Source organism: Atheta coriaria, unplaced genomic scaffold (assembly GCF_025399875.1).
Source record: "Atheta coriaria isolate IRGN ID8LTWV9N9 unplaced genomic scaffold, Caltech_Dcor_3.1 hic_scaffold_9_pilon, whole genome shotgun sequence".
Taxonomy (NCBI): Eukaryota; Metazoa; Arthropoda; class Insecta; order Coleoptera; family Staphylinidae; genus Dalotia; species Dalotia coriaria.
In genome coordinates this window covers 2,356,035-2,379,553 of record NW_027045451.1, presented here as the reverse complement: position 1 = coordinate 2,379,553, position 23,519 = coordinate 2,356,035, and the positions used below count along the sequence as shown (strand labels likewise).

The 23,519-nt window shown below is 39.2% G+C and overlaps 6 protein-coding genes across 12 annotated transcripts; 4 read left to right on the top strand and 2 right to left on the bottom strand.

Moving 5' to 3' along the window:
* The first annotated feature begins 361 nt into the window (after window positions 1–361).
* Cht2 (Chitinase 2) lies at window positions 362–2,413 on the top strand. The gene is made up of 3 exons (XM_065312295.1): window positions 362–667; window positions 927–1,591; window positions 1,754–2,413. Exons 1-3 carry the CDS (start codon window positions 589–591, stop codon window positions 2,381–2,383), a joined length of 1,374 nt encoding a protein of 457 aa, XP_065168367.1. The 5' UTR covers window positions 362–588; the 3' UTR covers window positions 2,384–2,413.
* A 249-nt stretch (window positions 2,414–2,662) lies between these two features.
* On the top strand, window positions 2,663–4,355 carry LOC135799272 (protein CDV3 homolog). The gene is made up of 3 exons (XM_065312298.1): window positions 2,663–2,996; window positions 3,194–3,618; window positions 3,883–4,355. The coding sequence occupies exons 1-3, from the start codon at window positions 2,817–2,819 to the stop codon at window positions 4,022–4,024; spliced, it is 747 nt and encodes a 248-aa protein (XP_065168370.1). The 5' UTR covers window positions 2,663–2,816; the 3' UTR covers window positions 4,025–4,355.
* On the bottom strand, window positions 4,335–5,291 carry LOC135799274 (putative gamma-glutamylcyclotransferase CG2811). Of its 2 annotated transcripts, XM_065312302.1 has the most exons (3): window positions 4,825–5,290; window positions 4,499–4,742; window positions 4,335–4,414 (listed from the first exon to the last, which is right to left on the bottom strand). In XM_065312302.1, the coding sequence occupies exons 1-3, from the start codon at window positions 4,997–4,999 to the stop codon at window positions 4,387–4,389; spliced, it is 447 nt and encodes a 148-aa protein (XP_065168374.1). In that variant the 5' UTR covers window positions 5,000–5,290; the 3' UTR covers window positions 4,335–4,386. The 2 variants fall into 2 exon arrangements, with proteins under 2 accessions (XP_065168374.1, XP_065168373.1); XM_065312301.1 differs by lacking the exon at window positions 4,335–4,414 and having other exon boundaries at window positions 4,429–4,742; window positions 4,825–5,291.
* A 1,690-nt stretch (window positions 5,292–6,981) lies between these two features.
* Dab (DAB adaptor protein) lies at window positions 6,982–14,078 on the bottom strand. Of its 6 annotated transcripts, none has more exons than XM_065310836.1 (8): window positions 13,228–14,078; window positions 12,594–12,961; window positions 12,405–12,542; window positions 12,128–12,352; window positions 11,700–12,072; window positions 8,408–11,260; window positions 8,119–8,352; window positions 6,982–8,058 (listed from the first exon to the last, which is right to left on the bottom strand). In XM_065310836.1, the coding sequence occupies exons 1-8, from the start codon at window positions 13,262–13,264 to the stop codon at window positions 7,232–7,234; spliced, it is 5,055 nt and encodes a 1,684-aa protein (XP_065166908.1). In that variant the 5' UTR covers window positions 13,265–14,078; the 3' UTR covers window positions 6,982–7,231. The 6 variants fall into 6 exon arrangements, with proteins under 6 accessions (XP_065166908.1, XP_065166909.1, XP_065166904.1 ...); XM_065310837.1 differs by having other exon boundaries at window positions 12,594–12,952; XM_065310832.1 differs by having other exon boundaries at window positions 11,664–12,072; window positions 13,228–14,077.
* Window positions 14,079–14,245: 167 nt separating this feature from the next.
* Window positions 14,246–18,511, top strand: dpa (disc proliferation abnormal). The gene is made up of 4 exons (XM_065310839.1): window positions 14,246–14,754; window positions 14,814–14,983; window positions 15,030–17,129; window positions 17,186–18,511. The coding sequence occupies exons 1-4, from the start codon at window positions 14,469–14,471 to the stop codon at window positions 17,291–17,293; spliced, it is 2,664 nt and encodes an 887-aa protein (XP_065166911.1). The 5' UTR covers window positions 14,246–14,468; the 3' UTR covers window positions 17,294–18,511.
* Window positions 18,512–21,702: 3,191 nt separating this feature from the next.
* LOC135799750 (RNA polymerase II-associated protein 3-like) lies at window positions 21,703–22,802 on the top strand. Its single transcript, XM_065312956.1, has 2 exons — window positions 21,703–21,973; window positions 22,035–22,802. Exons 1-2 carry the CDS (start codon window positions 21,839–21,841, stop codon window positions 22,644–22,646), a joined length of 747 nt encoding a protein of 248 aa, XP_065169028.1. The 5' UTR covers window positions 21,703–21,838; the 3' UTR covers window positions 22,647–22,802.
* Window positions 22,803–23,519: the final 717 nt, after the last annotated feature.

Below are 23,519 nucleotides of genomic sequence, written 5' to 3'. Positions count from 1 at the left end.
TATTATTTTTGAGAATTTCGAAATATAATAGAATTTCGTGACGTAACTACTTTAATATAATAAATGCCAACGCGACTAATAGTTGTTTTCGATCGCCAGACGCCGCGACGAATTTATTAACAACGAAAACACTACCGTGGATTATGAGCGTACTCAACAGAATATTTTTGGATTTTATGAAATGCGCCAGACAAAGAAGTCTTGCACACAACAACTTGAACGAAGAGTGAAAGGCGCCCGACCGCGACATGCGATATTCCACCTCCTTCCGTCTGCCTCTTCGCCGCGAAGCGACGCATCGCGTCGTGGAAGGTCAACGAGTTGAGTAGTTCTTTGCCTGCTGTTGATGTAAACTGCTTCAGACTTCACTGCAGAAGTTAAGAGAAGCCCGTGCGCGCAGGAAGTCGAAGAAGCACTTCTACTTCTCGTTACCAAAGATTCGGCGGTGGGGCAACGGTGCACTGAGCAACGGTAATCTGCGATAAAAGTTCATCGCAAAAGTGAAAAGTCAGTGCGCACCCACGAGTCAGACCACAGAGAGTGCGCGTTTCGCAAAGTGTTACGTTAGATTACTTACAACAAAAAAAAATGAGTGCAAATATGCGGCTCGCCTTCGTGGTACTCCTGGGTTGTCTAACGGTGGGATCTATTCACAGTTTAATCACAGGTGAAGTGATTTATTAAGCAATATTTGTATTTTAGTCGATTGTGTGAGAATTCAAAACTTTATGCAATCAAATTACACATATTCTGTTACATTTTGAAGTGAAAGCACTAAAACTATTTTTATATTACCAATAAATTATTATAAAACTAATTTTTAGTGCGGACCAAACCCATATCATAACTTACAAATATTTTATCTAAAGTCAATAGGATTACGGATTAAAATAATCTGTTAAAACATGTTTTTAATCAAATTTCAGGTCCTGGCCATGGAAAAGTTGTGGTTTGTTACATTGGGACATGGGCAGTCTACCGCCCGGGACGTGGTTCTTTCACTCTTGAACACATCGACCCTAATATGTGCACACATTTGGTTTATTCCTTCGCTGGGTTGAATACAACTCATGATTCTATCCGATCTCTTGATCCTTGGCAGGATTTGACTGAAGATTATGGTAAAGGCGGTTATGAACGCATTGTGCGCCTGAAAGACCGCTACCCCCATTTAAAAGTGACGATCGCCATTGGTGGCTGGAACGAAGGCTCTGAAAACTATTCAAAACTCGCTGCGGATCCAATGCGGCGCAGTAGATTTGTGCAGAGTGCTGTTCAGTTTTTAAAGAAGTATAACTTTGATGGACTTGATCTCGATTGGGAATTCCCAGGAAAACGTGGTGGAACTCCAGCAGATAAACAAAACTTCTTGTTGTTGGTAAAAGAACTTCGTTCGGCTTTCAATCCGTTTAATTTCTTGTTAACGGCGGCGTTTGGCGCTGGAAAGGATACAATTGATGTTGCTTATGATGTGGCTGGTTTATCTGTTTATTTGGATTACATTCATATGATGTGTTATGATTACCATGGCACGTGGGATCAGAAAACTGGAGCGAATGCGCCATTATTCAGTACTGATGTTTACAGTGTGGTGAGTTGCACTGTTTTTGCGCAGATTATTTCAACTTTCTTTTCCTGCGTTTTTATAGATTTGCAATCGAATGCATTTTGCATAAATAATGCAATTTTGCATGAAATTTGCAACCGGTAATAATTGTCATTTTTAACGCTTCTTTTATTTTTCATCTCACAGGAATATTCAATCGAGTACATGCTGCAAATGGGTGCGCCGGCAACTAAATTAGTGATGGGTATTCCACTCTACGGTCGCACCTTTATTCTTCCGGAAAGCGTGGAGTCGGAAGCGCCAGCGTTCAAAAAACCGCAACGACTTGGTGAAATTGCCAAGAGTGTCGGCTTTCAGGGACCGCTCACTCGCGAAAACGGTTTTATGGGCTATAATGAAATTTGCGTCGAGATGCGGAACAAAACCGCTAGGTGGTCACAGCACTGGGACGAAAAAACACGCACTCCTTTCCTCGCATTAGAAAATAAAGTTATTGCCTACGATGACCCACGTTCCATTCGGGAGAAAATTAAATTCGCCATTTCCAAACGCCTCGCGGGTGCTATGGTGTGGTCCATTGATACAGACGACTTTCAAGGTGATTGTGTTGAACAGGGTTTGGATTTCAAGAATTTTCCGTTGATGCGGTCAATTAACAAAGCAATTATTGCTGAATTGGAAGAAGATAGGCGAAATAAAGAGAATGAAATTCTTCATGGCGATGGCAATAGTAAAATTAGCAGTGCCAATGTTATACAGAAAAATATTTGGGTTTTACTTGTGTTTGTTGTGCATTTGTTTGTAGTTAGGTATTGATTATTATTAATTAAATGGATGTAGATGTTATCATTTTGTACTTTTTAAAATCTCTTCGTGGCACAATTTTGTGTTAGTTTGAATTTGTGGCACAAGTCAATAGAGTTGCCTACATTGTGTCCAAATAATCAACTGACGTCAGTTTGACGTCATTGAAGCGCGCAGGTCGCACACCTTTTATCTCATTCGCTCTCATGCAGTACATACGTAGGAAGACAAGAAGAGCACGAGTTGACTCCATACACCACCCCGCATTGCACGCACACACATCTCCGTTCACATCTGTCGGGCCGCACGAATTTTCACTGCTCCACGTTCATCGCATCGACGGCACGCACGTCCGCCCCGCCAAAGCAGCGCCGAGAACCCGTTTTCGTTCGCGGTTTGTTATTTCCTTCATTTCGTGCGCGCCAAACATCGCACACGTCGCGCCATGGCAGACCTAGACGACTTCTTCGCGAAAAAAGACAAGAAGCGCTCCAAAACGAAGACCAAGTTCTCCACCACCGAGGATGTCGCCAAGAAACTCGAAAGTGATGCCAGCAAGAAACCGGAGAAGCCCGCGAAGAAGGAGAAGAGCCAAGAGGGTGACGACCCCACTGCCGAAAAACACGTACGCACCCTTATTAAACTCGCCAATTATCATTAATATTGCCAATAATATTTATGTCATCAACATAAAATGTGAAATACGAATGATGAACGTAATATTTGTCATGCGATACGTTCAGAAATCGCTTTTGTAGAAGCACTTGTGAGGTTATGTGCAGCCATATTGCTAATCATGTTTCTTTTCATGCATTTACATAGGACCAAGACGAATGGAAGGACTTTGAGGAGGAGAAGAAGGACTACACTGGGTTAAAGATTGGCAATCTGACGATAAACCCGCAGTCGGAGAACGGTGCTGGCGCGGACGGTAGTGAAACCCAGGAGATCATCTATGATGAGGCTGGCAATGAGGTAGAAAAGCAGGTGGGGCCATGGAAACGCATGGAATCCACGCATGTCGGCGGTGGTGAACCACCGAAGGTTGTCGAGGAGAAGAAACCCGACCCGACAGGTCCCATGCCGAACGTGGTGGGCAGTGCGTACGTGCCGCCCAGCAAACGCAACCAGCCAGATCATCACCAGGAGAGAACTTTACAGCCGACCCGACTGCGGCACAAAGCTGCTCCAGATATTCACAATGAAGAATATTTTCCAACTTTGGCGGGGAACAAAGACGGCCGAAGGTAAAATCTTTTACAAAAAGTTTCTGTAGCCCACACTAACAAATTATTTTAAATTTTAAAGTAAAATTAACACAATCTGTTTTCATATCGTTTTTTGTTTGTTAAATAAATTTTTAATGCCAATGCATTGCTTGCGTCTGCGGATTTGAATATTGTTTGCTTATCTATTGGTAATGATGGCGCCACTTGTTTTACGTTATCTGGATTGTTGTAGCGCTACCAACTTGATGATATGAAATTTTACTAAAGATGATTTTGTTGCAGGGGGCGTAATGAGGGTTCGTTTGAAGTGGTCTCGCACAACAAGTCAAACTCGATGCGATTCGTCGAGCAGTCAAAGAACAGCGGGCAGGCGCAAAAGCTCAGCCTCGGCAATCGTTTTAATTCGCTGAGCAACGACAGCTAGTACCATCCTACTACGGCGCCGCCCTCTCCCAACGTTTACCCAGCCTTTACCAACCCCCCGCCCCCGGCGATAAACCTAAACTTTTTGTTTTATTATCAATTTTGTTACTAATCTTCGAAATATTATTATTATTACTAAAAGAGAAACTGAAGGGAATCGCCAGCGATAAGAATCAACACAAACACAAGGCTACCAGCAAGACACACAACTGAACGGACAGTGTCGCCATTTCGAAAATTGGGACACGATGCAGAATTTTTGAGAAATCGAGATCTATGAATGATGCAAATCTATGAAAATGAAAAATACATTATTGATATTTATAGTAAAATTGTTTAGTTCAATATGCGTGATTGCGTCATTTACAAATCATCGAGGGTTGATTCTTCACTGTAAAAAGAAAATGATTGCTTTAGTTTTTATTCGTTGTCGAGGATTCCCGACTTCACACTGAATGTCGGATCTCTGAGATACCTATCAACGTATTGGCGGCCATGCGCGCCCAGACTGCTGTAACATTCGTACATTTCTTGCTGCAAAAGTTCGGTGCGAAAGTTGGGGATAAAATAAATCCATGTGTCTACCACTTCACTTGCTGAGTTTTTCACTTGCTTCACTTGTCTCACGTAATAGTTGGGATGATCTTCCAGGATGTCCAGATTGGCAAACACCTTATCATCAACTTCATATAGTTCTCCACGGACGTTATGGCCAGCACCTTTAAAAAGAAAGTTTAAATCAGTTTTAAGTATTTTTTGAGTCTTAAATATAATTATTTAATGTATTTTATGTTAAGTTACCTGGTTTATGAAGAAGAAATGGAATGTTATACTTGGTCCCAATAATCAACGGGTATTTTTCAATTGTTGAAGCTTCAGATAGAAATTTAAAAGCTCCACCTTCATCTTTGGTGAACCAATGATGGTTGGGTTCACCACGTTTTAATGTTCCATAAACGAAAACTTTGTGGAACATGTTTTAAGTGTTATTTTGATTTGAGAATACAATCTACAGGTTTTGTTTTTTATGATTTGCTAGATAATATGTTAAATTTTACTAATTAACCTAAAAGTGTATGCACTTCAAGTAAACATTTACAAATTTAATTGAATAATGCAAAGGGAATGTTATAAGTATACACAAACGCGGCTCTATTTGTCGACTAAGTTATATAACTAAATTATTACAGTGTGGGAATGACAGTAATCTATATGAAATATTGCTCCCACTGCTAATAACCCGTTAGTATATATTCTAACACAGATAACACATCTTGATTGAAGCTAATTGCTCGACAGCAGAAATTCGAAAGTTATTGACCAGACAGGAATTATAGTATCGTGTAGGATGACTTTTAAATCCCTTATTATCATAATTGCAGTATCAATTTATTTTTTACATACCTATATGAGCAATGTGTATTTTTACAACCTGCGTATTTTTCGGATACATGAAATCCATCTGAAGTGCCCCAAAATGCCTCTCTTTTCAGAATTTTTTAGTTTCCGACAAGATTGAATTAATTAACAAAAATTTGGCAGAGGCGCCTGGCATTTTAATTAGTGTTTGTAAAAATTATTAAAAGCTGATAATACTATTGAGAATGGCAGCTTATTATTATCTTATTTACACAACTTCCTTTATAATAGTTCAAATTGTTTGCCTTGTAGACGTATTAAATTGTAGCATGTACTTGCTGCGATTCTTAATGACCAATTATCTCGGAAACTAAGGAAGATAATCAAAAACGGAAAACGGGATGACATTCAGCATTGAATTCTACATAATATGAGATTTAAAAACTTTTATTTTTCAAAGAATGAAAACTGATTTTCCGACGCGATTTTCTCGGAAACTATAAAAGTTACAACGTAACTTTTTGCACTTTCTTCATGTCATAACAAGGTTCTACAAAATGGCAGATTCAGTTTTTAATTCTGTAAAGTTGACCAAAAACCAGCTGAAAATAGTTAAGTGGTTAGTTACACTTAACTCTTTTGTGGCCTAAAAATTAAAGTTTAAGCTGGAAGAAAATGGAAAACGCCATGCGATATAGAATTGTAATGCCATGAAAGATATCTAGTCAGTTTTCCGATAACACCAATATTTCGGAAAACTGGATGAAAATCGGAATCGACCAAATTGAACCACTTCTCGGATTTTCCTGAAATTTTCTAGTTAGGTACATAATGATTCAAGGAATCCATTAATACTATTTTTGTTCAGATATCTTAATTAGTTTTCAAGTTATTGACCATTTTCAATAATTACATAAGTACAAGAAACTGAAAGTTTTTAAATGTTATATAATGTAGAATTATGTGCAGAATGCGAATCCGCAAACCATTCTCTATTATCTCTATTAGTTTCCAAGAAAACTGCAATAAACTGCATTTGCCATTTCTCTATCATTTCTTAGGCAAAAATTTAAAATTTTAAATTTGAACTTTTTATTGCAGAAGATGGAAGAGAAGGTGATTTGGAACGCTTTATCTTAGTAACATTTCATTATCAGACTAATTGTTTGGGTGGTATTCACCTTACAAAGTCAGGTATTGCACATTATTAAATCTAAGTTTTGAATGGCAACAGTATGTGTGTTATGCTGTAAAGAATCCTTTAAGCATCAGCAAACTGAAGTTCTTTTCATCCTAGCCCGTTATTTTCAAGAGATGTTTATGTTTAATCTTTTTATTTTAGTTTCTAGCGGAAACAATTTAATAAATTAGTTCAACCCTGTCTTTCGACAGAAAATAATATAAACAAAATATTTTGGCCCTGTCTTTCGACCGAAATTCAAACTTTAAAAAGTATTTCTTCGCCTAAAATTAACTTGTTTAACTATCATTTCGTCCAGAATTTCATCCTAATTGCGCCATAGAAACAGGTTATATAGGGTATTATGGATTTCACGTTTAGAAATTCGAGTCTTACCATGCTTTAAACAAAAATACAAGTTTGTTTATATATTAATTTTATTAATAGAATTAGTATTAATTAAATTGATGCCTATAATTTGTTCGTTCATATTTAAATAGTACATACAAATTCGCAATCACTTTTATCCATGTTGTTCCAAACATCAACCATCCCGACGCCGTTGAAAATTGCTATAAATTAGTACAAGTATAGACCCGTGTTGTGTATGAGTATCATATTCATGCCAGTCACTCGCTCTCTTTAAGAGAATAGACTTTTAACAAGCAATTACGTCCGATTATCATCCATATCAAAATGATGCGCCCATTTGTTATCCCCATTGGCATTCTCTGCACTGAAGAAATCGTCGTCAAACGGATCATTTTCCCTGGCAAATATATTCACTGATTCAGACTTCTTCAAATTGTTCTCCAGCTGTGAAATCCGATTCAGGCGTTTCTTTCCGCCACTATTTACGCGTGTAAAATTGTTTGTCCCGAGGCAATCCGTTGCTTCTTCCGCATGCGCTTGATCAACAACCGGCACATTTCCACCGGTCGAAGGCAATTCCATAGGCTTTTCCTTATCGCTAGGCGAGAAATCATCTTCAAAAAGTGATTTCTGTCTGTATTTATGCTGCGCGCGTGTTTGAACAGGCGGCAGTTTCGGCGTAGCCTGCACCTTTGGGGCCGCCGGCTTCTTAAACCATTTCTCTCCCATTGGCGGTGTTTCCAAGTCGCCAAATTGCACAAAATCGTTCTCGAACATCGACTGCGCCGGTTGTACCTCCTGCAACGGACGCGATGCCGTGTCAGCGCGAGATTTGCGCGGAAACGTGTTTGTCTCCTCAGTCTTGGGACTCTCCTTGGAGCGAGACTTGCGCCCGCTCATTGTATTCGTCTTCTTCGCACTCGGCGGCGGTTCTTTCAGAAGCGCCTTGGGTGCTGCCTGCATAGGCGAATCGTAATCTTCGAGTTTTTGATGCTGTCTACGCAGTGGTCCACGAAGAGGCGGTTCTAGCTGACGCGAGAGACGTGGTGGTTCAGAATACTGCGAATCACGACTCTTCGAACGTCTACTAGACTTGTATCGACGATCACGTTCACCATCACTCCCTGTGCAACATTTAATTAGTGACAATACAACCATTCGATCAATAAATAAATAAATATTACCGTGTCCAAGATGAAATTGTCCTCGACCTTTAATCTCGCCAGTTTTACGATCCATTTCCGTCGCGCTGCTCGGCCGTATACGAGTACGACGCGCTGTGAGATAATGCGGTTCCATTTCGTTGCCATACTCGTCCTCCCAGGGCGATTCTTGTGAGTCACGTGTGTAATATCTTTCATCATGTTTTCTTCTGTCTGGATTCGACCATCTTCCGCTACTGTAGCGACTAAGCGGTTCTAAAAATAAAAATTTAATAATATCTATATGCTTTTGGCAAAATAATCTAATTACCTGGAACGTCTTTCGCGTCATAATCAGGACAGCACCACCGCTCTCGATCAACATCTCTTCTCGTCCTGCCACTACTACGCATCCTTCTATCTTCCCATCCCTCAATATCCCTCGGATGCGGACGTTCCGAATGCCAATGGAACCTTTCATCCTCATACTCATAATCATCATCCTCATCCCAACTATCCGCATGTCGCCATCTTTCACCAGCGTGCCGTTCAAAGGAAGACCTGCTATGTCGTGACGCCCATGATTGACGCCCGTCCCGCCTTCGTGGTTCCTCTTCCCATGGACTCACATCTCTTGAACTGGAAGAATGTCCACCACTAGGTTGATTAAACCACGACTCATCTCGCACACTCCCAGTAACACTGGCCGGTGGACGCCGTGCCCTGCGTGGTCTGTCATAGTAATCATATCCCTCATCCTCAAAGCTATCCGTGGATCGACGATTGTAATACGGTGTTTCTGGTTCGGCCGACGTGTCCCACCAACCTTCTTGACTTCGTCCTAATCTAGCACCACTTCCTACTCCTCCTCCACCGCCACTAGACCAACGATCACCACTGCCACTGTCTCTCCTAGCACGCCAATCTGTAGGCGAACCATTACCAAACTCTTTCGAATCGCTTGACCACGGTGATACACCCTCTTCACTCTGAACTTTACTCTCTTTAACATCTTCGCCAATCAAGTTTGGTTGATTGAAACAAGCCCAGCTTTCCTCTTTCTTCACAGGTTCCGTATCACGATTATCATCAACGTCTGGAGAACTTCCACTGATAACATCAGATAATGACCCACTCTGTGCAATAATTTCCTCTTTAATATTATTCTGTCTCTGCATTTGTATGACTTCGAAGTTTTTAAACGTTGTATTTTCTGTGTTGTCGTTCTTAACGTCATCTATAATCTGCATATCTGCGATTGGCATATTCAAATCATTCTCCGACGAGTTTTTATCATCATTTATGTTGTTTTGTTCAGTGATAACTTCATCAATTGTAGTCAATTGATGATTATCCTCTTCTGCATCGTCCGCGTCAAGTTCTCCGGAAGCTGACGCATCAATATCAGCTTCATCGTCTTCTTCCTCTTCATCTTCTTCGATTGTGTCGATGTCTTCTGTTGAACGCATTTCTTCAGCAATGGATATTTCCCTTAAAGCCGCATATCTATCAATCGCCGACTGTTTTGTATCAGTTTTTGCAACAGTACTAGTAATAGTAACACTAGTAATAGTAGTCACATGTGTAACATTCACAATATCATCGGTGACGTTCAGAATTTCATTCTGCGGTGTAATACGCGGACTTACATTACAAGCAGAAAAATCATTACTGGTTTGAATAGCTTCAATAGTATTCTTGTTATCGTCGTTTTCTGCAACTTCCGCAGGTTCTTCTTGTTCCTCAACATCGTCTATACTCGTAGTCTTTATAATTTCGTCGTCATCTTGTAATAATTCTCTGAAAGCAGCGTATCTATCATAGGGTGATGGTGCCATGACTGGCTGTGAGATCGTCTGTGCGTTAAACTGATTGAAATCGGCAAAGTCAGCCGATATAACATGAGTATTTTCTATTTTGGTTTCCACCGCAGGAGGCGCAGTGGAATGTGTTGAAAGCGGTGATAAGCGTGTGAAGTTCGTTTCGACAAGTGGTGATTTCGAGCGCTGCTCACTCTCCGTTTTATTGTTTTTAACAAAATTTGATAGGTAACTAGTTAATTGCACAAGCGTCATATTGCTTAGTTGACTAGGAGGTATATTCAGTTTCGCAGCGAACTCGTTCAGCCCGCTTAGCGTAAGCTGACTTAATGTGATATCTAACGTGTCCAGAGATAAGTCATTGAATTGATGGCCGGCCTCTGTCGATGGCTCGGAAGACATCGTGATGGGTGTGGGCAAGCTAGTTTGGTTAAAGTTAGTGGGAGTGGTTAAGCTTGAGGGCGTGGCTGATGTGGTATCCTGCACGTTGGGACTTTCCGCACGTCGTTTCGTGCTCTTCGGCGGCGGAAGTAAACCAATCGGTGTAAGATAATCATCCTCCTTCGTAACAAAGTCTGATTCAAAGCGACTTTGCGTTGTTTTCCGCGCAGGTGCGGGCAATGGCGGATTATCATCGCTTGCAGGTGTCAAAGTACTCGAGAATTTTGTTTCATATCTATCCATATAATCATAGTGAGATTCCTGGGGTGGTCGAGGCGGCGCTTTCATTGACAAGTCAATGGTATTTTGTTTCTTGGGCGGCAATGGCGGCGGTTTGATAAGCGTATTCGTTGGACGCGGCGGTGGATCAGGTGCCTCGCCTTCCGAAGACATATCAAAGCTTTGATGGTCAAATAATCTGCGCGTAGTTGATGCACTACTACCGGTAAATTCAAAATCAGCTTTAAACAATTGACTCAAATCGCCGCTCATTCCGCCTTTAGGTGTGGTAGCTGTTACTTTATCACCAAGTTCGTTTAATTTGGCGGTAGGTGGTGCGCTTGCTGAACCGTTATTAAACAATTTATAATCGCTCATGTCGTTTTCAAACACTTTGAAATCAGCTTCGGCGAATGGATCAGTTTGATCAAAGGGATCCTCACCGAATGGATCATTGTTATAAATACTGTTCGAGGAAACGTTCATCGCCGTAGCACTGGAACTCGCGCTGCCACTGCCCGACTGATCGAACGTCGCCGCAAAGTTTGATATCGAGTTTGTGGATATGGAATGCGATTCAATCGGTGGAGCGCTCGCCATTGTCGTCGACTCGGTGACCAAATCGTTAAGCACTTTCTTCGGCGGATTCTTCAACTCTTGGAAGAAGTGTTTCTTGTCGACGTAAGGCTTTATTTTTCCAGTGCCTAAAATCACCATTAGCATTAATCACGCATTCCGCACGCAAACCGGTTGTGAAGCAAAGCAAATGAGGTGCAAAGTAAGCGCAACTATTGCAATCGATTGAAATAAATGAAACGGCTCGGTTATCGCACCGCTAATAATGAGCGTGGTTAAAATATCATTAGTGCCGTTCACATAGAAGCAAGACATCGACGACAAGCAGAACCAAAACAAGAAACTGTTAATAAACACATTACCATGATATGATGAACTGTTAGTGATGATTATTGTTCAATGTTAATTAGGTTAGCAATGTGTAAGAGACGTTGAGAGTGCAAACGTGTGAGGCGATGGATTCACACCACACGTGAGTGATCGTTCTATCAGTATACAGTGTGTTCGATAATCGTAAAAAAAAGTAGGTACCTATCGGCTGGTTATTGGTCTGGTAAGTCTTCGTACCTAAAGGATCGAGTTCGGTAAAGACGTCGAATTGCGAGAGAATATCTTGTTTCGCCTGCTCGTGCTGCTTCTCCTTGTCGGTGATGCCAGCGGTGGGCGGCAGCGAGGAAGGCGCGTCTTCAAAAAGACTATTACCCGCCGGTGGGGTGAACCAGTCACCACTGCTCGGCTCATCATGGCTGCTGTTGAACTCGTTGAAGCTGAAATCCTTGGGTGTATCGCGGCTGCTGTTGAATAAGTCAGCGGCGCTGGACGAATCGCACGATGCGCCGCCGACTGTGTGCGGCGTCTTGGGGCTGAAAATACTGCTCGATTCTGAAACGCGAGTGGAACGATCACGACCTGAAGATGGCGGCGGTGGCAGAATTCCTTTCTAAAAATTAAGACATGATTTTTAATATTCTTTGCAAATACTGTTTTTATTTTACCGAAAAAGATGTGAAACTATCACCAAATGGATCTTCTCCACCTCGTCCGAAAGGATCCGATGGTGTGATACGTTCCATCTGAGTTAATCCTTGCTGTAAACTGTTAAGTTCGAGTTCCAAGTCGACTAAATCAGCGACAGCTGGCGTGGAACGATGCTCAGATGATGAGGCAGTCGCGCCCTTGGCTTCTGACGATAATTTCGTTGAGGTATCTTGCAAATTGCTCTAAAATAATACATTGCATTTTAAATTTACCTCCATATGAATAAAAACTCACTTTTGAACTGAGAGAGCGTTCGGAGAACAGCGGTGACGTGCTGTATCTTGATTTGTCCAGATGCTGCTTTGCTAATTCAATCTCTTTCTTTTTCAGTGCAAAAACCACTTGAAATAAGTCTCTCATAGCAATTACAACCTAAAATTCAAATAAAAAAGTATCTGCACACGAAAATTAATAGCTACTTACTTGACTAGCAGCTTTATCAGTTTTGATGCCGAAAAAACGATGGCCAGTGTCTGGCGATCCAAAAATATACCCGAAAGCCCTTGAATCGCTCATGTCCTGCGCGATGAATGATATCTTATGTACAGGATGATGATATAAGGAATCGCCGGTCTTTTCGTCACGCAGACGAAGACCGTCGATAGCGATGTTAATCGTGATGCGCTGCTTGTGTTCACCAGCAGCCCGAATTGCCATTTTCAAATCGGCAAGTGCTTCCTGGCACATTCGATCACCGCGCGCCTCTGAAACCTCCAGGATTCCGATGAGCTTCGCCTTGAAGCTCACCCCTTCTCCCAGGAATCGAGAGGTTTCATTTTTGTCTGAAAAAACTACAATGAAGAATGTGAAAGGATGAAATTGATGAGATGGGTAGCAAAAAAAGAAAAAAAAAAAGGAAATCATACAAACTCAAACATAACCAAAACTATTAACCTTACTTTATTAAATAAGACGGTGTAAAATGTCAGTCAAATGTCAGTTAATGTCAAAATGCGACATTAGAAAATAAATATTAAAACAAAAGCATTACAAGCTATAAAAAAAGTAAAACTTAATGCAACACACTCAATTGGTGAAACAGTAACACACTACTTACATTTGAGTGGACTGGTTTTCTTTCGTAGTGTTTGCATTGTTTATTTTGTTCGTTGCTTACAATTACCAGCAGCATTCAGGCCTGCACACTCATCTATCACATATCATCATTGACTAAACATATCTTAGCTGAAGGGGGTGGCGCTCGTCCGCGGCCCGAAAGACGTTACTGGCCGCGCTGGGAAACGCGTCGGAACCGAATTTAATTGCGTGAACTTGCGGTGATTCGCCGCATATCGATTGGTAGTTAATTGCCGGCAGCCGGAGCGTGTTGGCGATTTGCCTCACGGGGGTGGCTTCGTGCGTTTCGTGAATGAGACAGGGTTGACAGGGGTTTACATTTACTCAGGGTGACAAACTGCAGGCATGCTCAGACCGCACTCGGCCGTTTATTGATTTTCTAGTTTCTTCTTTTAACACAACGTAGCACCCCAAACCAGAAAGTTTTTTTAAGTTTACAAGACCCACCACCGTTGGATGTTAAATTTTGTAGATGTTGAGGAGTAATTTATGTAGATAAATTTACCATTCGCTGCTGGAGGCGACGCCGACGGCATTTCCAGCTTCAGGTCTCGATCATGTTGGTGTTGGCACTTCGTTATGCTTGCTTAACACCACTCCCGTTTCAACATTTTTTACCGCTGCACTGCGATTAAGGTGTTTCTCGATTTGCATGAGTAATGCGCGTAATGCTGGACTGACTGGACATCTCCACGAAAATATAAACAAAGATATTTTTGGTTAATTGATGGAATTTTTGAAGGTCTGCGCCACAAAGTGACAGAAGTCTTTGAATTAAGAGCATGCGCAAACATTTTCTTCAGCATAAACAAATTTTAAATGTTATCCTGTTAGAAACAGTTTTAAAATATAATAATGCATTAATTTAATGTTACTAGTTTAGTTTATACTTAAAAATCGTTTAATATATTATTTGTAATCAAATTAAATGTTTTCTTTTTAAATTTATTTGGTTAGTAGTCAAATGTCAATAAGCAATGGCGAAACAAACTTTCCCGCCTATTTTACCCGCGCAATTCCAATAACCTACGTATCAAAGTTAAAGTTTGTTAGTGCTTCGGCTGCGTTGATTCGCATTTTGTTTATTCATTTTAATTATTAAAAAGTGTCGTTATTGAAAACTTATCATTAATTACTTTTGTTACGTTGTTTTTGCACTTGTTGCGTTTACAACAAAAGTTTTTAAATCATAATTCAAGAAACCAGTGATTAACGGCCAACATGTCTTCACCACCTCGCGCTCCTCGAACTCCGCGACGCTCAACGCGCACAACCCCAAGAGCACGCGATGCTCCAGAAAGTAGCCCACGTCGTCCTCCAAGCGCCCAACCTGAAACTCCTTCACGGCGTTCCACCCGCGGCACTCCGGCAAAGAGCACCAGCAGCAAGCTGGATGAAGGTACCCCCATGAAATGGGGCCGCAACCGAAATGAAGGAGCGGGTTCGGCGCAGGATATTCCAGCAACGTCTCCGGTACATGCCTTAGCCCCAACCAGTCCAGCTGCAGGTATAAATTATTTAAAAAATGTTATTTATGTGTTCAATGTTTTATTAAAAAAATAATAGGTTTAGGCATGAGTGAGATTGATTTAAGTTCTCCACTTAATTATGGCACTCCTGGATCTTTGGGCTCTGTAAAAACACCAAGATCTGGCATTAGGGGTACTCCTATTAGGATGAGACCTGATGTCAGGTCTGATAAAAGAATGAGACAAGTTAATATTGGATCAGATGCAGTAAGTTGTAATTAATCACATCAAAACAGTTAATAATTGTGTTTAGCTGGAAGCCATTCAGGAAACCACCGAAACAGACTCCAATGCTCCGCATCTTGTCATCTGGGGTACCAACGTGTCAGTTGAGCAATGCAAGGAGAAGTTCAAGCAGTTCATCTTGCGCTACATCGACCCCAACGCAGAAGAAGATGAAGTCGGCGAAGGAATGAATGTCAACGAGCCGCTGTATTTGCAAAAACTCGAAGAGATTCATACTCTTGAAGAACCTTTCTTGAACGTGAACTGCGCTCATTTAGAAACCTACGATGAATCTCTTTACCGTCAATTGATCTGCTACCCACAGGAGGTGATTCCAACGTTTGATATGACAGTCAACGAAATGTTCTATGAACGTTACCCAGCAGCTGTGCTTGAACATCAGATTCAAGTACGACCTTTCAATTGCGAGAAAACTCGTAATATGCGCTCATTGAATCCCGAAGATATTGATCAATTGATAACTATCTGCGGGATGGTTATTCGCAGTTCAAATATTATGCCCGAAATGCGCGAAGCTTTCTTTAAATGTATCGTGTGCTCGTTTTCTACTACCGTTGAAATTGATCGTGGTCGCATTGCAGAGCCAACACTCTGCTCTAACTGCAATACTAATCATTGTTTTACTTTGGTTCACAACCGCTCGCAGTTTACTGATAAACAACTCATTAAATTGCAAGAGTCGCCGGATGACATGCCTGCCGGTCAAACTCCGCACACCGTCGGTTTATTCGCTCATAATGATTTAGTTGATTGTGTTCAGCCTGGTGATCGTGTCACTGTAACCGGTATTTATCGTGCTCAGCCTCTACAGGTCAATCCGCGTATGAGAAATATTAAATCTGTGTACAAAACACACATCGATGTTCTTCATTTTCGTAAGGTTGATAATAAGCGGTTGTATGAGGAAGCCGATGGTAAGGATCATAGATTCCCACCGGAGCGTATTGAATTATTGCAGGTATTATCGGAGAAACCTGATATTTATGATCGTTTGGCTCGGGCTCTTGCACCGTCAATTTACGAAAATGAAGACGTCAAAAAGGGGATATTATTGCAACTTTTTGGCGGTACCAAGAAAACGTTTGTTATTTCTGGTAGAACTAATTTCCGCGCTGAAATTAATATCTTACTTTGCGGTGATCCTGGTACGTCCAAATCTCAATTGCTGCAGTACGTTTATAATCTATTGCCGAGATCACAGTACACTTCTGGTAAAGGTTCTTCGGCTGTCGGTCTCACCGCGTATGTTACAAAAGACGCGGAAACTCGTCAATTGGTTCTTCAAACCGGCGCATTAGTTCTGGCTGACAATGGTATTTGTTGTATTGATGAGTTCGATAAAATGAATGACTCTACACGTAGTGTTCTTCATGAAGTAATGGAACAACAAACTCTCAGTATTGCTAAAGCCGGTATTATTTGTCAACTCAATGCAAGAACTTCGATTCTGGCTGGCGCGAATCCATGCGAGTCGCAGTGGAATAAAAACAAGACTATAATTGAAAACGTTCAGCTGCCGCACACATTGCTATCGCGTTTTGATTTGATCTTTTTGATTCTCGACCCGCAAAATGAGATCTTCGATCGCCGTCTGGCGAAACATTTGGTTTCGTTGTATTATAAGAGTACACAGCAAGAGGAGGATGAGTTTCTTGATATGTCTATTTTGCGTGATTATATTGCATACGCTAAGGAACACATTCATCCGAAGTTGAGCGAGGAGGCGTCGCAGAAGTTGATTCAGAGTTATGTTGAAATGAGGAAATTGGGCGCTGGACGCGGTCAGATTACAGCCTATCCTAGGCAGCTGGAGTCATTGATCAGACTCGCGGAAGCGCATGCTAAAGTGCGCTTTTCACCCACGGTATCCGTGGATGATGTGGAAGAAGCTTTCCGTTTGCATCGTGAAGCTTTGAAGCAGTCCGCCACTGATCCATTATCCGGAAAAATTGATATTGGTATCTTAACCACTGGGTTGAGTAGTGCGGCAAGGAAACGCCGCGCTGAGTTTTCGCAGGAAGTGCGCAAGTTGCTAGAGAGCAAAGGGAAAGTGCCCACTGTGAACTACTCAAAATTACTGCAAGAGTTAAAGGAAAATTCGAGCGTGGTATATATTAAATCACTTTATTTTTTACTTCTTGTACTACAATTATTTGTTTACAGATGATTACAAGAGAACAATACGAGGATGCTTTGAAAGATTTGCAAGACGATGGTATTATTGTAGTGATGGGCAAGAGTACAATTCGTATTTGCAAAAATCGCGATTGAAATTGAGAGCTCCATTGGATTTTACATCATTTTTATCTTTTTATTTAACTTTTCTACCAATACCTGATAAATCCCGAAGGCGATTAGGAACACTTGTAGTTCTTACTTTTTTTTAAATAAAATAATCGCTTTATCTTATTCTTTCCTAATTAGTTAAACAACACTCTTCATGGCGAAAATAGATTCGAACTAGGAATAGGACAAAGCGTGAGCCTCTCCAGTAGGCAAACAACTGGGAGCAATCATTTGAAAAATACTTCTAAACTGATTGGCGTTTCGACTTCTAGACTTTTCTAGCAATTATGAACTTTTATAAAATTGACTTAGTGATAATCTGATTGATAAGATATGCATTTTTATTCGTTAAGGAATTTGTACACAAGTCTAAACATGAATGAATAACATTTCATAATATTGTCCAAGTCATACACCATTATTGAATCATTGCGTATGACTTTATATCCCATGCTTTTACCGCGGTTCATTTGCAATCTGTCGAGTACAGCTCCCAGTTGGGCATAAAAAATACTAAAATGCCCGAAAGCAAAGTACTAGTTGTGTTTTTCATTATCACCTTATGTGCTCTTGTGGAGAGTCGTTTAGAAAAACATATTCTTCATTGTGACCACTTTGACGATTATCAAAAAAATCCAGAGGAAGTTTTACATCTCGTAGTTAAAGCAAAACACAGCAAGTATTTAAATAAGATTTGTATGGAATACATTGAAGCAGCAAACCATTTAATCAGCCTTGAATTCGTTGGTTACCAAAATGTGCAAGCGCATTTAGAAGATCTCTTAGAAAAGAAGATACAACTGAGGATTTTGGGACTCGAAAAATCTGGCATACATGCATTTCGATTAAACGTACTGGATAATACGCCGAATCTTTATAAACTGAAATTGAGCAATAATAGCAAGTTGTACCGATTAATTGGATCAACAACTGCAGAGGTGCAGAAATTAAGTGCCAGAAATACAGCATTCACGAATAAAAGTATTAAGTTGGGAGAATACAAGATGGAAATGTTGAAAAACGTAGATTTCAGTGGGAGTAACGTGAATTGCATGGAGTTGAATGACTCACAACAGAATAAGCAATTTGAGGTGAAGCAATTGCCAAACCTAAAACGATGCAAAGGAAAATCCCAAACTAATAACTGATAGTATTGCAGTAATTTTTAAAGATTATTAATTTATTAAACTATTTTGCTTGTGATTTGTTTTATTTGGTTATCCTTACTTGGGCCTCTTATCTATGATAATAATAGATAATGAGTAATACATTTTTCATACTAATTTCACACAGTTTCTACCATTGGTTGATACTGAGCTGATTTTTTCTCATCTTTCTCACGGTTTGAAAGTAATTTCCGTTTCCAAATAACAACAATACCAATTATTATAATTGCGATCCCAAGAGAGCCTGCAATACCAATAATCATCGAACTGTTTAAATTCCCTTCACTGGTATTGTCGCCATCATTTGATAGAGTAGTGGAAGATGTCAGTGCTCTATTGGTGACCGTGCTTGGAAGGATTGTTGTAGTTGTAGTCGTTTTCTCAATCAAGTTTCCATTACATATCTTCGCGTCCGGAAACCAGTCCAAAATTAACGCGTTACAATCAATGCCACTGTTGTTGAAGTTGAGATTTATCAGCGTAGGACAATAAACATCCAATGTTTTTAACATTGGCGCATTCTGCACACTCAACTCTTTCACTGGCGCTTTGATGGTACCATGGATTCTGGTCAAACGTACGCTATCATCCAGGCTGAGTTTTTCCAAATTAGGCGAGGCATCTAAGTCAGACAGGTCAAATGTATTTATATCCACATTTTGAAGAGTCAATTTCCTCAGTTTGTTCTTGTCGATCAGAAGTCTACGTAAATAAGCTTGCGAGTTCTGGTATCCAATAATCTTCAACGTATGGACGTTTTTGGCCTTTGTAATGTAGTCTACGCATTGTTCGTTCAAAAACTTGGTTTGGTCAGCGGCGATGGTCAATTCGGTGAGGTTTTCCGGTGGTGGTAAATTGTCAGGTTCCATATGATCACAGCTTAACTTGAAACCCATTGATGGAAAGACTACAGATAAAGTAATCACTCTTTGGAAAACGTTGCTCAATTCTTTGATTTCCATTTTGTTGAACTCTGTTTATGGTCCAATTTATAATGAAACACACGGGGAATTTTAACTATTGCTGTATTAGCTTTTATATACTATACAAATAGTCTAGAATATTCTTAAAAAAATTATCTACATATGAAAATGATAAATAATACAATAGATTAATTATATTATTTTTAGAAATCTGATAATTGTTGCGAATTGACACTTTTTAAATGTTTTTTTTTATCGGAATAATTTATGAATTAATCATAAATTACTTTAACTTTATTAATTAAGATTGGAAAATTATTCCTTATTGAGTAAAGATATGGGTACGTACCAATGAGAGATCAAGAAAATTGATTATAAATCAAGAATAGCGCAGTTAAACAACGAAATATTATATATTGAAAATTTATAGTACTTTGATTAGATTAAATTAATCAAACCTTATTTTTAATCAGGTTTGCACAAATTTAAAATTTACTTTAAAAAATCAATTCTGACTGCAAAACAAGGTTTATTTAACAAACGAAATATTTTACAATCATGTTTTATAGAAAAGTTTTGGTTTTAATAGACCATATAAAAGTTTTCAAAAACTTTTCCATTTTTGCACAGGTAGATTCATATCTTCATTATTCAGGGATTCATTTTGGATTTAATCCTTCAGTATCCGGGGATTCATTGCGTTCCCTTTTATTTAATTTCCAGTACTTATTATAGACATAAATTGCTGCTACTAATACGGCAACAACAAAGCACAATGTAATGATTATGGCCGCAAACTTGCCATAATTAAAGCTAAATGGTGTGTGCCTATTGTCATCGGGTGCTTCTACAGATGTACGAGAAGTTTGTTGCGTAGTTGGAAAGCTTGTCGATGTGGTATAACGTTCGAATAGTTTTCCATTGCATCTTTCTAACTTTGGAAATAAGTCTGGATTTAAATCTTGGCATTGTATTCCGCTGTTATTTAAGTTGATTGAAGTAAGTGTAGAATTCGCAATCGGATCAAAAGTTATCAAATTTGGAGTATTTTGCAGGCTAATTTCACGAATTGGAGCATTGGTGAATCCAATAATTTTTTGTAAATTTAAATTATTATCCAAATTTAGTTCTTCCAAGGAAGGTGTATCATTGAAAACAGATACATTCAGTACTTTAATATCAGTTTGTTCAAATCTTGCTTTTCTTAGCATTGGTTTGTTTTTTAGAATAACTGAAAAATGTGCTTGTAAGCCATTAAAACCGTATATGTTGAGAATTGTCAGATTATGTGCCCCGGAAATGAAATCGATGCATTCCTGTTTTATAAATTCGATATCATCTTGGGGTATTACAGTCAAGTGCTTGAGTTTTTCGGGTGGGTGTGTCACAGATATTTCAGTTATATTCATGGAACCTCCACAGTGTAAAGTGTATTTAGTGTGTTGTGGTGGACACAAAACTAAATCACAGCAATTAACCAACAACACCATAAAGCATACCCATGCCCGGAATAAACGTTTTGCGTCCATTTTGAAACGTATGTTTTTTGGTCTATGCTATGTCACCGAAATCACCGCGATAAGTGGCTTCTTGGAATGCTGTAGAAAATAAAGATGTTAAATGATATTAGTTCAACTGCACATAAAATTTGCCAAGTAAATATTCAATTATATTAGCTAATAAATTGCACAATATTTCGTAATTGCGTAAAGGGGTGCATTAGCAAAAGGTATTCTTCTCATTAAACTTTTTTTTACGAGTATTGAGGTGTACAAGGAGGCCCGTGTTTGTTATTCGTATTGTCATTCGTCTAATGGCGGTACACTAATGTTTGCGTATGACTATAATTATTAATACAATATGACGTCGTAAGTTTTTGGAACAATTTTACCTTGTCTTTTTGAGCTGGTAAACACATGGAAGTAAAATGTGCGAAGCACGTCGGTGCGGCTTGATAATTACGTCGCAAATGAAGAAAAGTTATTTGGGAAGAAGCTGCCGACACGCTACCCGACGATTGTGAAATCGTATGATGGGTCCCTATCACTGTTATCTCAAGGAAAAAAGGTGTGTCACGATATCAACTCAGATAAAATTACAGGTTTGCGAAAAGTTTGAATTAAAACAAAATTGCTTTTTCATAGTTGAACACATTACAAACATTAAATATAATAGTAGCATTATTTTAACTTAAGAGTACTAGAATTACACTTTGAAAAGTTGTGATAAGTGAACGTAAATTTGAAAAGTTTGAATGTATAAAATGACGCTAGATGGCGCGCATTTGAAAAGTGTATAGGTAGAATATCAATGACTTCTGTTTTATGTACATGGTTGTTATGGATAACCGGAAATGTTCTTGTCATAATACAATCTTGCCGTATTTTGCCGATTGTATGTAAGTGTTGGTTATTGTATTTTCATAATCTTTTATTATCAAAATGGATCCAATTCTATTGCAAAAGCAATTACGTGATAACAGTGCCGATTTGCAAGATTATTATAAAGACATTCAGTCCTGGGGAGAAGAAATGAAGCGCAAAGAGGCGTTACTCAATACTGCTGAGACGTCTGATGTAAATAAGCATATTTATTGGTAACAGTTACAGCATTTGATGAATCAATATTTACCTATAGGTCCCTCTTCCCCGCAATAAAATACCCAAAAAAGAGAAATCAGTAACACCTAAGAAGGTAGAGGTTGCCCAGACAGCTGCAGCATCTTCCAAAGTCCCAAAAGATTTTACATATTGGGAGAAATTTGATGTAGATGCAGAATGTGAAAGAATTGATAAATCAAAGTCTGATGATGACTCAGATCTCACTGATGAATATGATGAGGCAGCTATTGAAACAGCCCAGGAGGAAAAGGAAAAAGGAAATAAATATGTCAAAGCTGGACTTTATACGGAAGCCTTAAAATGCTACACTCAAGCTATAGCAAGCTTTAATTATGATGCTACATTTTATGCCAATAGAGCTCTTTGTCACTTAAAATTAGAGCAATTTAAGAGTGCTGAGGCAGATTGCACCATTGCAATTCAGCTAGATGATAAGTACATAAAAGCCATGCATAGAAGAGCAGTTGCAAGGGAAGCATTGAAACAGTATAAGGAAGCAAAAGCTGATTTAGATAAGGTGCTCTGCCTTGAGCCAGAAAACAAAGAATCCCAGAAACTACTTGATAAAATAGAAAAGATTCTTAAACCTCCTGTAAAAACTACTGATTCAGTTAAAGAAAAATCATAATCCAACAAATGTACAACGCCCCGTTTCGAAATTCACCGCATCCAGACAAAATAAACCAGTTGCATCTACGAGTGCAACTCTATTAGATGAAGATATTGGACCAGCATTCAAAGAATTAGTTGTTGAACGTAAACGGCCTGAAAGCACAAAACAAAACATAGAAAAATGCAAAACCGAGAAAGATGCAACTAAAAATATAAATAATCCTAGCTCATCAAATACTTCAGATTGTAATGTATTTTGGCCATCGGGTACTGGCAGTGATATTGAAATAGTTAAATCATTCACAAAGTCACCGAAAACACGATCGAGAGTTCCTCTACGTCGCGTTGAAGTAACTGAATCTACTTTGAAGTTTTCTACTAAGGGGGCTTGATTTATTAAGAGGTAGAAAGAATATTGCACTGTGTTATTAAAAGTTAACTTGGAATTAACTTTGATTTTCTTCTAATTAATTTTTAGTAAAGAATCACGAAAGAAAATATGGGTTTTCAAGTTATGTGACAAAAGAAATTAAAATATTACCTATTTGTATTATAAAATATCTTATCTTACAATTTGTGTGTAAAATAATTGGGAAACCGGACGTAATTCGTGTAATTTTTCACCATATGCCAACATTTGATAGCTACTTTATATTCTTCATACATTTTGAAGTTAGTTGTACGCTTTACAATGTTTATTTAGTACGATTTATTTTTTAAATATTTACACCGATTTTTAAAAATAATTCTGTTTTACATAAAGTAAAAAGTACAGAATAGAGGCGCAAGCAGGCCAAATCCATTCTAATTTTTCTATATTTTAATTTACTGAAAATGACTGGAATTTAGACACAACAATCGATTATTTTGATTTAAAAAAGTGATAATC